At 37.1% G+C, this 12842-nt stretch overlaps 1 protein-coding gene across 3 annotated transcripts in view; it reads right to left on the reverse strand.

Annotated features, from left to right (window-relative positions):
* PREX2 (phosphatidylinositol-3,4,5-trisphosphate dependent Rac exchange factor 2) overlaps positions 1-12842 on the reverse strand; it is a 177466-nt gene that overhangs the window by 40593 nt on the left and 124031 nt on the right. For 2 of the 3 annotated variants that reach the window (XM_040058544.2, XM_040058553.2), the window contains exons 34-36: positions 10490-10592; positions 8635-8778; positions 4509-4623 (exon numbers count right to left, since the gene is read on the reverse strand). In XM_040058544.2, the coding sequence (XP_039914478.1) occupies positions 4509-4623; positions 8635-8778; positions 10490-10592 (362 nt within the window). Of the gene's footprint in view, positions 1-4170; positions 4304-4508; positions 4624-8634; positions 8779-10489; positions 10593-12842 lie in introns of those variants that run through there. The other variant, XM_040058562.2, reaches the window with a different exon arrangement.

Consider the following 12842-nt stretch of genomic DNA (forward strand, 5'->3'; position numbering starts at 1 on the left):
CCCTGAACATCCTCTCTCTGCCTTTTTGATACATCCCTTATGTGCACAGACGTATCCAGGAAAAAAACCTCTTAAAGCACAGATGTGCTTGGACTTTTCTGATTAAGACAAAAAACTACATTTTAATAGAATGTCAATAGGAGGGACAGCTTTTGCCCAGAATGAGAATTCACACTGCAAAAAACAAACAAACAAACAAACCCCATCACCACCAGGAAAAAAAAAAATCTGATAAAATGTCAAATACAGAGATAGGAAGACTGAGAGAGCCAGCTTCTTATTGCACACTCCAATTCCCATCCTGGGCCAGCAAGTCCAACCTATGATAACTCGGACAAACGTTACAGAAGTTTTCATTCTGACATTGAAAGTCCATTTGCAAAAATGGCTTACTTTTTGCAGAAAGCTAACCCAAACCCTATTTCTCTAAGGATAAAAACTATTCTCATATCCAACTAAATGCTTTACTTTCAAGTCATTGTTCAGTCCAAAGAATGGCTGAGCTATGGCCATGAAGCTAACCTGTATGTCAGGGTCTGTCCCAGCTTCCAGCAGGCTTGCATCACAACCAATCTGACCATCACAGCAAGGACCATAACATTTAATTCCATGCAATGCAGTAATGGCTAGCATACTGAACCTCACTGCAGGAAATAGACCTTTACCAGTTACAAAGACCATATTCAAAGGACAGAATGTATTTTTAAACAAATAATTCTTAAACTGTAATTTTGAAGCATTACTGCTTTAAATTTACCCTCATGTTTTAACAATTACATGACTCAAGACTTGCAAGACAATACTTAAATCAACCAAGCAATCTGAATAAATATAGTGCATTTGTGAGATTTTGTTATTCCTGTCAGCATTTGTAGTAGTTATGGATTTGAACAGCATTGTGTCTTGCATTGTTGAGGCAAAATAATGTCTTGTATCTGTAACAGCAAAAGGATTGATTCAGGACAAAAAAAAAAGCCTGTTTGAAAGTCAAGGAGGAAAAAAGGAGGAAGATGGGGACAAGTGAGAGGAGGAAGGAGAATACAAAAAGGTCTCACTTGACATTGACCTCCACAGTGGTCAGATACACAAGTTCTGTTTAGTCCGCTTCCAAATTAGAAGACAACTGCTGAGCTATCAAACATATAGTAATAAAGATCTTGAAAATCTCTGCTGACCTAATTACTTTCACTTGGATGTATTGAATGTTTCTCTTCAGTAAACAATTTGATCAGGTTCAACTGACATTGCTGGCAACCATTAACACCAGCTCAGTTTTCAAACAGAATTTGAACATAACTCTATTTTCCTTATTAGTGTCACAGAAACTGAATTGGTGAACTATAAATGTAAGTGCAATTTAATTAAAAAAAAAAAAAATCAAGCATGATAAAGAATAATTGGGGGTTAGATGCTGAAAATTTCTCAGCAGATTGAAATTTCATGAACTAGGTAGTGGTTGTTTTGTTGGTTTTCTTTAAATAACATCTTTATTTCAATAAAGCACTTCCTACATACTGCTGGTCAGGAGGATATTGCCTCAGGAATTGTGGAAGAACTCAACTTGAGCTTATTTTAGAATAAAGTTCCCTTATATTACTAATAAGATTCAAATAGCTAGGGTTAAGTCCATTACAGAAGATGGAGGGACATTTCCTCCATTCCACATAAACATGAAATTCTATAACCTGTTTTCAACTGTCTTTCATGCATTCTCATAAAAATGATAATCTTATAAGCTATTTCATAGCTGAGGTAGAATTTGCAAAAGCCCCAAAGCAAGAACCATGAAAGACAGAAGCTCTTATGATACTCAAATCAGTGTCAAGGCAGACAATTTTGCACCTGGATTTATTGCATCCATTCTGATACTGTAGAAAAGCTGGTCAGAGTTCCAGAGTTATGAATGACCTCTGCAATAAAAGCAAAGGTTCATCTTCTTGACTCAACAGCTATCCTTCCTGAAATCCACAAAAAATTTCCTAATATATCTGTTGGTTCTTTCAAATAAATAATCTGTATATTAATCTTTTTAAAGCACACGTCAGTATGAAATCCATCACCCAAAAATATTCTATGTACTAAAACTTTAACAAGACTTTACTACAAGAAATTAAGAGGTAGCTGAGCAAAGATAATACTCATTTTTTAATTTACTCTCCTCCTTGGGTACATACCAAGCTAGGCCAACACCTCTGTATGCAACTGGGACCATACACCCTCAAGCAGTCTCTTTTATTTCACATTACTAACTCAATGCATCAGGAATAAGAGAAGCTAAAACTGTTTCCTGAGTTGTTATCAATGGATGCCACGGCCAAACATTGCTTCCTTTCCCCCTAGTCCCCGCACTCTTCTCCCAAGACGTTTTGCATAGCTGTTGCTCACACTTGGTTTTGGCTGTTGTAGTGATGGAGAGATTATCATAAAATGGTCATCAGACAGTCATCTAACAAGCAAGCAGCAGATTCCTTTCCTATGGAGAGAGAATGGCTCATGGGTTGTATCCCGAATGACTTGTTTTATTACTGATTAAGAGGTGCTGCACAGAGGATTTCTTCCACATGAAGAGTTTTAGTATTATTGCACTTGAATATGTTTCCAGGAAATATTCAATTTCATTTTTTTGTTATTTTTTTATTCTTTTGCTCTTTAGAGCAATTACCCAAATGTTAATATCTTTTGCTGCTGTAGTTACTTCATTGGATTCTCCTGGCCAAACACCTACACAGGCTAGCAAATAGCAGAGTAAGAATGAAGCATCTGCTTTTCTGTTTTTCCTCTTCACATTTTGTCAGTTACTTCCTGAAGCTGTTTGTGCTGCACTTAAGAAATGGGCAGAGTTCACTAGAAAGCAAACAAATCAGTTACTGAATGTTCTAGTCCAACATTAGAGCTGAAAAAAAATCAATTCTTTTCCTGTTCTTCTGACTGGGCAGAGATACCCATGGTAATTTTTGTTAATGATAAGTTTTTCATGGTAACTTCTTATAAAGCTAGGCCTTGAGGCTTAGCAACTCATCAGAGCCGTGAGTCACAACACTGTAGGAATGTACCTCATTATAGCCACAGCATGAATGGAGGACCTAACTCATGAAGTAAGCAAGGTCAAGGAACATTAGAACATAGAGTCAGGAAGAATTTAGTTTAAGGATTTTTATGGCAGGTTAAATTAGTCCTATTCATAGGGGGGGGAGGAAAAAAAAAAAAAAAAAAAAAAAAAAAAAAAAAAAAAAAAAAAAAAGGGTCTTGCCTTGTCTGATACAATCTCTTCCCAACACTAGCCGATTTCATCTAGGCCAAATACTGGCATGACCAAAGTTCTCTGTAAAACTGATTTATAACATAAGCCTTGTCACATAAATACTCAGGAGGCACTCTTTTTCCCAAATAGGAAGTGTGAATACAAGAGGATGGAAAACAGACTAAATGAACACATCTGTCATTGACGTACAAGCACGCTGAGAGATGTCACACCAAAAATAATCAAATACACCATATTCACTGAATGTAATTGGCCTTAAAATCATTTTTGCTATAGCAGTACTTAGATTAAAACAGAATCTAGAAATCCCACTGCTTTAATAACAAGTAAGATAAATAATTTTGCAAGATCATCCATTAAGAAAACCTTCCAGAGAGAGGACCAACAGGTGAAAGAATTGTAAAAGAGACCCTCATTTATCTTATTCCCCCTTCTCCATTGTCCTTGAGCTTATTTTAACTCCTGTTCTCTGCTGCTTTTATAAACCAAATCATCCTGGTGAAATGACATTTCCATCCAATTCAAGAATTTTAGAAGTGAATAGATGTGGTTTTACCATAGTCCTTCGCACTCTTCAACGCACGTGGCAAGTAAGAATCCTCAAAATGGTGTTTTGCACAGACACAGTGAGACACAAGAGTGGTCTATGTACCCGTTTTCCTTACTTTACTTCATAACTGATAGATGATTTTGTATAATAGAAATTCTGTCTTTGTGTGCAACTCCTTAACGAAATATGTACCAAAAGACACAGCTGCATAATTTCTACATATACTGGCAAGTATGCACTCTGTCATCCATAGCCAACACTGAGGCAGATATCCAAATATGCCGGTATTCCCAATAGTATGGTGGGGTGTGGGGAGAAAAAGCAGGAAAAGAACATCATTTTTCAAGTCCTATTCTGTAAAATTAGGTAAATATCATCTATAAAATCAGGTCATAAGGTGGAGCAATTCTGATACTCCACTTGTGATCAAGTAGACCTTTCCCTTTCTATATGCAATAGTATAACAACCTGAAGGCAATTACAGCTAGAACCTGCAAGAGAAAACAATTTTTGTAAAAGTAACTTAAAGGTGCAGAAATCAGAAAAGTCAGAATCATGAATCTTGGATGTTAGTCAATCATGAAACCAAAAGCCAACCACCAGACAACACATTTCAGTTTAAAGCTGTGTCACAGAAACTGAATTGAAAAACAGAACTCTGTAAGCTAATTCTAGGAATGTTGGTTTATTACCCACCGTAGTTTCTGGTTATACTGCTTGACTTTTTCTAGTGAGGCAGCATTAATCTGAGCTTGAAATTCTTCCACTGAGACACTGTCTCTGTAATAGTATCCTTCCATGCTCTCTAATGCTGTGAAAAGAGAGAGTGGAAAAGAGAACGATCAGTATTAAATATTTAGTAATTGCCTTCTTTGTAGTTTTGTTCACACACAAGTGCATTACTTTTTAACCTTGAGGCTGTGAACCCCCTGTGAATTGGTGAGCTCTTTCTATATGCCATCAGATTAATACAGATCTCTCTTTAAAAATTTCATTTACAAAAAAAATTATATTTCTTGCCCTGTGGAAAATATGAAGGAGAACACAAATTTGAGTTCCGTTGCTCTAATTAAAGAATTCCTGCCTTTTGAATGCAAATGTGAGGTTTAATTCTGATATAGCCTGGAAGAAAACAGTAGAATTAGAGGGGGTAGAGGAAAGAAAGGATCAGTGTAACTTTCACAGAGGGAGACCTAATAACTTCTCAGGAAGCCCAGTTTCGGGAGACGTGGAGCACCTCACCTAGAGGTTCCTCTAGTTATGCCCACTGATAATGTGAATACTTTCTTCTCAATCAAGTAAAGCAAATTTTGCTCGATCTCTGAATACGGCCTAGAAGCTCCTTTTCAAGGTAAGTGAAGTCAAATACTTGTCTGTCTCCACTTTTGCTGTATTCATTTCACAAACTAAGGATGAATATTGCTACAAGAACTCAGGAACTAAACAGAAACTTCAATGAATGCATTCTCATGAAATATTGGACTGGAAATAAAAGGTCAACCACATTATAACAAACCCCAACTCTTGGTGAAGTAAGTTTTTTTGATGGAGAAACATTAAAGGCTTTATGATTAGGAACATGGGCACTTTAGCAATCCAAACACATTCTAAGAACTCATCAGCATATCAGAAAATGCAAGCCATAAGCAGAGTTTTCATGGAAACATGCTGCTGCCTTACAGCTTCAGCTGAACAGAGAATATTAATTCTGCTTGTATTGCTTAATATGACCAGTTAATAAATAATTCATTCATTGTGAAAGAACATGCAAATTGCACTCCCCTTCTGTGCTTTCACAGTTTGTAATGCTACTTCTGCGCAAAAAATATTGAGTTTCAACAGTCAGACTTGCTTCCTCTTTGGTTCTAAGTCACACAAGAAAGCTCAAACAAAAATATCCCATTTTTACTCCATTTATAACATCATGCTAACACGAACAGAATTGATAATCCCTACTGCTTATTTTACTGGCATGAAGTTGGTTTTATTCAATTAGATTATCCAACCAGGAAACTCAGTCATCTGTGAGGACTGGCAGGAGCACAGAGTTCTGCCTCTGTGGGGCCACGCTCACAGGTGCAGGCAGGGACTCGCATGCTGTGTGCTTTGTCCCTACCCTCTCTGAAGGGTTTAGCATTTTCCTATTCAGCATATTAGAGAGTTCTTCTGTAAGGAAGCTTTCCTTACAAACACGCCTCCTATGGTATTCTTCAATCTAAGATAGGATATTATGGTCTGAAGGGATAGAAGAAGTGATTGGGAAAGGCACCTGGAAGAACGGGTGGATTCAAAGGGTGGTAGCTAAAGGGACATGGTGTGCCCAGGGGCCCACTGCAATCAAAGCATCACAGGCATCTCTGGTGTTCAGTGTCATCACCACTGACACGGGGAGGTAAAACAAGATTGCCACTAATGCTAATCTGGGACAACCAGAGGATTACACCCAAGTGCAGGGCCACATAAAGAGCCAGGCTCTTCATAATGGTACAAGCCAGTGCAATGAGACAATCCACACAAATTGAAACAAGAGAGAGGTTCCAACTCAGTAGAAAGATAAAACTTTTTCACCATTAGGGCAGTCAAGCAGAGTAACCCAAGAGGTTGTACAGTTTCTGTCCCTGGGTGCTTACAAGATCCTACTTGTTAGGCATCCAAGCCACCTGGTTTCATGTCACAGCTGTTGCTGTTATGAGTGGGAGGTTGGAATAAAGATCTCCTGAGGTCCCTCCCAATCTGGATTATTCTAACACACTATGAAAAACTTTAAAAAAAAAAAAAAAAAAAAAAAAAAAAAAAAACCAACCAACTATACATAATTAAGACACTATGTAACAATTTTAAATGAACAGAATTTTCATTTTAAATATTGTCATTAAATTCATTGCTGAGATCTTAAGTCTAATGTAGGAAATAGAGAAAGCCATACGCCAATAGCAATATCTCAACATCCTCAGCCCCAGTCCTGCAAACCAGGATCCTTTTGAATGTATACACACTTGAGTATGTGGTTGAACAAAACTGTTTTTTACAAATGGAGGGATAGAAAATACAGCCTGGGTAAACACCAAAAAACTTAAAAAACTATTATAGCGTGAATCATGTAAATATGTAGACTTGTAATTTTAGGCATGGAGCTATGACACTCAGAATAGGGAAACACATAAGCAGATAAACAGTCTGATGTGCCTTTGACAAAGTATTAAAAAAAATTTTCTAAATGTTCCATTTGAAAATATCATAAACCATTGTATTTTAGGCGGGAAACAATCTACCAATGTTTAGACTGGGGGAGCAAAAATTCACTTCACAGAGAAACTTAAATAAGATTTCTACATTAGCAGCTAATAAATTTCAGTTACAGATGGGAATCTACTGAGTTTGCTTGATGCCAGGTCAGCCAAACCTCATAGGAAAGAAGTAAAAAAGAGAATCCCAATCCACTCATTAATGAGGTACAAAAAACTCAAAATAATGATTTTAACACTAGGATTTAAAGGACTTCTTATTCTTGGAATCCAATGGACTATTTTAGAGGATAATCCTTGAAAATTAAAGAAATATGATATGATAAAGAAAGAAGAAACTTTCCATTCTATTGAAAAATATTAAGCAGATGTAAACACTTGAATGGATCCTTTCCCCTTAGCTGACTACAGAGATGCTTATCCTAATTTTTTTTTTTTTTTGGGCTATTGGAAACAGAAGTGGAAAAAATTTTGCTAAATTAATCCTGTAGCACACTGAATCCCCTCCCCAATCTAAAAAAACCCAGTATTTCCAGGAATTTAGCTGAACCAAGGTATTTTCTGTTCCCTCTCAAGTGCTTTTTTTGTCTGCTCTACTGAAATTTGCCTCCTGCTCAGTGTTCTCATTTTTCTCTATGACTGAAATCAATCTGTTCAAAAGAAACCACCAAAGCCTTCACTAATTTGTTTAAAAATCAAACTCCAAGGATCTTATTTTTATAAAAAATCATGCGTTTTAACTTAATAGTAAGTTCAGCTATTTATTTATGTTTCTGTGCAGTATTTCCCTTTACATCCTCCTTGTCTATCAGGGACCAAGCTCCCCTCTAAAATTTCATTTGTATGCCTGACTTCTGCCTATTCCAGACAGACCCTGAAAGCCTTTCACAAGGTATGGAGTATTTTCAGCTCCCTGTGAAATCAAAGGCAGCTCAAGGCAATCAGCAGCTCACATTCACCATTTCAGTGAAGCAAACTTCACGCTCCTGATGACTGTAATGACACTGCAGCTAATGCAGGCTGCCTGTAATTTATGAACAGTCTGAACATCAGCGCCACCATTCCTCACTTTGTAATATTTGCAGAGCAATAACTACGTAAGCCAGAAAATGCCATTTAACTCTTCATAATATTTTGAGGAGACAGAATTCTCAGGGGAATAACAATAATTTAGTCCTCAAACATGAAGTAATGGGAAAAGATTATGATAGCTTTGGAAGAGCAAAACACTTTTAAGGACAAGTTTCATGGTCTGACTGTTGTCCATTAATGGCTAAAAAGAACATAATGATAATGATAAATGAAGATTCACTCTTTGTGTTTGGAATCATGTAACTGACATAAATTTAGAAATGTATAACCATGCCTCTATTTTTAATTACAGGCATCAGAATTTCTTCAATTTAAATTTTAATTCCAAGTCCTCAATAAATGTTCACATTAAACAATATCTAAATATAAGCATTGTACCCTTATGGCTACAGGGGACTCAAATCAGAGTAAATAAGTGGGAGTTTAAAGAGAGTTAGGTATTATGTGAAAAAAAGCAGGGCAGCATGAATTTAACCTCAAGTTACCTTGTGAAAAAAGTACTGGGTGGATTTTAAATCCTCCTCCATTCTTCAGCCTTTGAGGAAGCTGTTCAAAATGGTAACCATCAAGGTAGAAGTAAACCTTCAATGTTTGCCGGCTTCCTTCTGCTTGGTATGTGATTGGTACATCTAAAAATACAGTCAGTGTTACAATTTCATTGTAAGCAATGACACTTTTTTTTCCAGAAACTGTTGCACACAAAATTCATGCAGTTAGATTTAAAAAAATCACTGCAGACACAATATTCATTATTTTTCATTAAACACTGTTAAGTCTCCAAGTTGAAAACAGTAACAACAAAACATAGTGACTTTCATTAGTATTATTATTACATAAAGCTTTTCTTACTATGCGCATAAATCACATTGTACCTAAATGGTAACAATTACAAAGGAACATTTTTCACTACTTATAAGAAAGAGACTTCTTTTCTCTTATTGATTATGCAGAATCATAACTGGGGAAAAAAAAAAAATTGCTGGTTCTTGACTACGGTAAGCATAGTCAGAGTGACTGTGGGGGCAGCATTTAAACCAAAAGAAAATACAGAATTCATTACAATCCTTGAACACATGGAGTTTCTATTTGTTAGCACAGACAGATTTCAATGAAGGTTAATTGGGCAAGCTTCCGTCGCTTTCCCTGTACTTCTTGTCATCCCATTCACTTCTTTCACGTGCTTTCAAAACTTTTCCTTTTAAATTTTAAGGCTGCGTGTCTTCAAATTCTTTTCCTGTCCTTCCATTATTTACATTTCTTGCCTGATTTCAATATTTGAACTGGAGTATTTTAGCAAGTCTGCAATATGAACAGCTCATGACATAGATATAGCATTAACTCCCCATCAGGAGGCCGTCCTGGAACTGCATTTCCATGTTGTTACCTGGTTTAGCAGGGCTTCTTCTTAAAACACTCTGAGCAGGGGCCTTACCTGAATCAAACCAAAATAACTATGGTCCTACACAGGCTAAATCCTACCTGACTAGCAGCCCTGGGCTACTGAATTCTCCAGAGCACAGGCAGCTTTGTGGAGCAGCTTTGTGTCTTCTGGTTTTGGTTATTGCAGAAGTTCTCTCCAGTGTGGTCCTAATCCAGCAAAGGAATTGTTTCAGAAGGGCTTGATGTGAAGCAGACATGCTTTCCTCCCTTCCCAGGGGACTTATGAGACAGAGGGAAAATGAGGCCTTTCTGCTCACTAAACAAAGTTCACTGCAGGAAAATATCTCCTGGCTGAACGTATATTAATAAAGGAATGGCTGAAAATGAGCAAAGTGTATGAACAGCAGACTGCAAAGACAGTCCTTTCCTGCTGACTTGGGCAAGTTTCGTGAGGAAGGGTTCAGGGCCCTGATCGTCTGCAGTAGCAAGTCTCAGAGAAACTTCTTGCCCAATTTAAAGTGATCCTAACAGTGCCTGCCCTGTCCTTTCAAGGAACTCTTCAAAGAGTTATCTATTTTTCACACAACAAAATGAAATGTGGTTTATGCTTCTTCATCTCGTATCGGTTGCATTTCCCTACCAAGACCTTCAAAGCTATTTTTACATGTTTCTTCAGCAAGAGGTGGGTCTTCCAGGGACTTTCCTGATGCAGTCATATACTCCCAATGGAAAGTTTAGCTAAGCAAACAATTTTGCCCCCAAGGTTACTGACATTGCCAGATAATGATTCTGCATTGTAACCAATGATAGCTGCATTTCAGTACATCTAGGAATATCAGCAGAGCTATACATCTACTTATTCTTCAAAATTCCAAGTTACATAAGATTCCCTGTGGGAGGTGATGTTCTAGGAACAAAAAATGTTACAAAACCAGAAAAACCCAGATATCAATTACTCACTTGCGACTAGTGGTTCTGGCTCTGATTGTCTGAAGTAGAAAGTAACTTTTTCCAAGTCAAACAATGCAACCAATGTATCTTCTAGCATAGCTTGTTCATCAGCCTAAAAAAAGCAAAATAAAAATTGGAAAGGTCATTTCAGCCAGATGTTTTCCCTACCAGAAATAACATAAGAGAGCAGGACATAAAATTAACTACAGAGGGTTGCACAACATTTCACTGCTGCAGTGAAACCTATTTAACTCCTAGATGAGGTAAATATCTTTGTTTCTATTGGCATTTATTACCAGTTCAAGATTATTAATATTAATGTTATCACATCATACAGTAAATCAATAGGTAATTTTTAACTATCATTATTTCATATCATGTCTTCTAATCAAATCATTCTGTCATTATTCTGTACAACATCAGATTTTAACATCTTGTCTTGCCACCAGGTCTGTTTTGTAAAGCAATAGAAGGGAAGTGTGAAAACTTTGTATTTATTTAGGAATATTCTTTTAAAATTTCCGTAACTTTAGGAATTCACTCATGAACAGCATATAAGAGTTTACTGTGTCCACTCTAAGCACCAACAATTGAACCAGAAGCTCAGAGAAATTACAGCTTAGGATGATTTGCACTCCACCTACAAAACTGTAGGCACAAATCAAGTACACAGACGTGCCAATATTCTGATTTGCACCTGTAGTTCACTCTGCAACCCCCTGAGCTATAGAGATAGTTAAAGAGATCCAGAATTTCTCAAGACATTTAACCAAACCTTTAAAAAGGAAAATAGTAATCTACAATTATGGTTATCTTGAGTTAACTATGCAGAACAATTATAGCTTGAATCAATAATCACTTGAAGTAATTCTATTCCTTATACAGCCCTCTCCTGGTTCTTCAGATTAGCAAGAGCCAAAAGGAAATCTGAGGCATGCATTTTCCCCCTCTAAGAACTGAAACAGTAGGATGGCAAAGAATAATAAATAGCTGCCCATAAACTGACAATAAATTATAGTTTACAGAATGATAGAACAGAAGAAAAAAAAAAACCAACATGATTTTCCCTGCTCTATATAGTGAAATAGCATTCCCCCTTGTGCTTATGAAAAAGCAAATCTGCTAGAAATATCTTGTCTTCTGGTTCAATTTATGAAGTCTATGGACAGAGTGATTTTGTCAGCAGAACAGTCTGAATACCATAGAGCAGCGTGGGAAACACTTGCACAACTGCTCATTCTTTACTGAACTTGGGCCATAATGAACGTAATTTCCTTCAAATACCCTTGTTTAAAATAACACGGATCATTTGTAAGCCAAATAGTGCTGAGAAAGTATTGAAAAAGCAGCCTTTAAATACATTTCCCTTGGTTAAGAACTGTTAGGCAGAAAAGACTGAACTTTATTTTCAATTGGACAATGCATACTGCTGATATCTGATTAGGTGAAAATAGCTGAGTAGCACACATTTTCCCTACAAAGGAAACCACTGCAATCTTGAAAGAAAAACTATCATTATTCAGAGCCGTAAAGACAACAGTTGTTTTGTGGTAACAACAAAGCACGTGGAAAAACATTAGACAGGCACCAATGGAATTTACTCTTGAACTCTAAATATTGCACCACCTGTTGGTGCTACACCTTGTCAAAAAAGCATCCAGCACTCAAGACACAAGTCTGAGCTTCCCAAACAGCACCTTCTTCACATGTTCCTCAAGTGGATAAAGAGTTTCCCTGTTTCTCTGAGGCCCTGACTGTTGGTAAGCTACACACACCCATGCACACCCAAGTACCACAACAGCCTGTGAGGTAGTTGGTCACACTGGCTTAAGTCAGTGATCTCCAACAGTAGCATAGACTAAGACTTTATGACTGTGATTTAGAAATATCTTTATTTGTATTGGTTTCTTCTGCTTCTAAAGTTTCTTATGTCAACTTGTCAGCAACTTGCTGCTGAGGCAGACAAGGAGGGGAGAGAACATCTTTGATAGTAAGAACATCATCTGTTATTTACATGGAGTTTTATTTTTAGTGAGCAGCTCCAGAGGTAGAGAAGACTATCACAGAGCAGGCTATGCAGACTGTTTCACAGTTCTGCTGGTTAGCAGGAACCAGTCTAGTGTGAGAAGCATCTTAAATAGCTCAAGAAGCACTTTGGATAACTGAGGATTAAGGGACCACAAAGCCATGTCCCATTTTTGTTTCTTAAGCCATGGCTCTTTGCCAAGCCTTGTGAAGAAACAGACAATTTCCAATTACTCTGACAGGCTACAAGGATTTTCCATACGACAGCAGCAAAGCAGACCAGCATGTTTACTTCTTCAACTACTATACACCTGTAGTTTTTTTAGGGGAAAGGGTG

Source organism: Hirundo rustica, chromosome 1, assembly GCF_015227805.2.
Source record: "Hirundo rustica isolate bHirRus1 chromosome 1, bHirRus1.pri.v3, whole genome shotgun sequence".
NCBI lineage: Eukaryota > Metazoa > Chordata > Aves > Passeriformes > Hirundinidae > Hirundo > Hirundo rustica.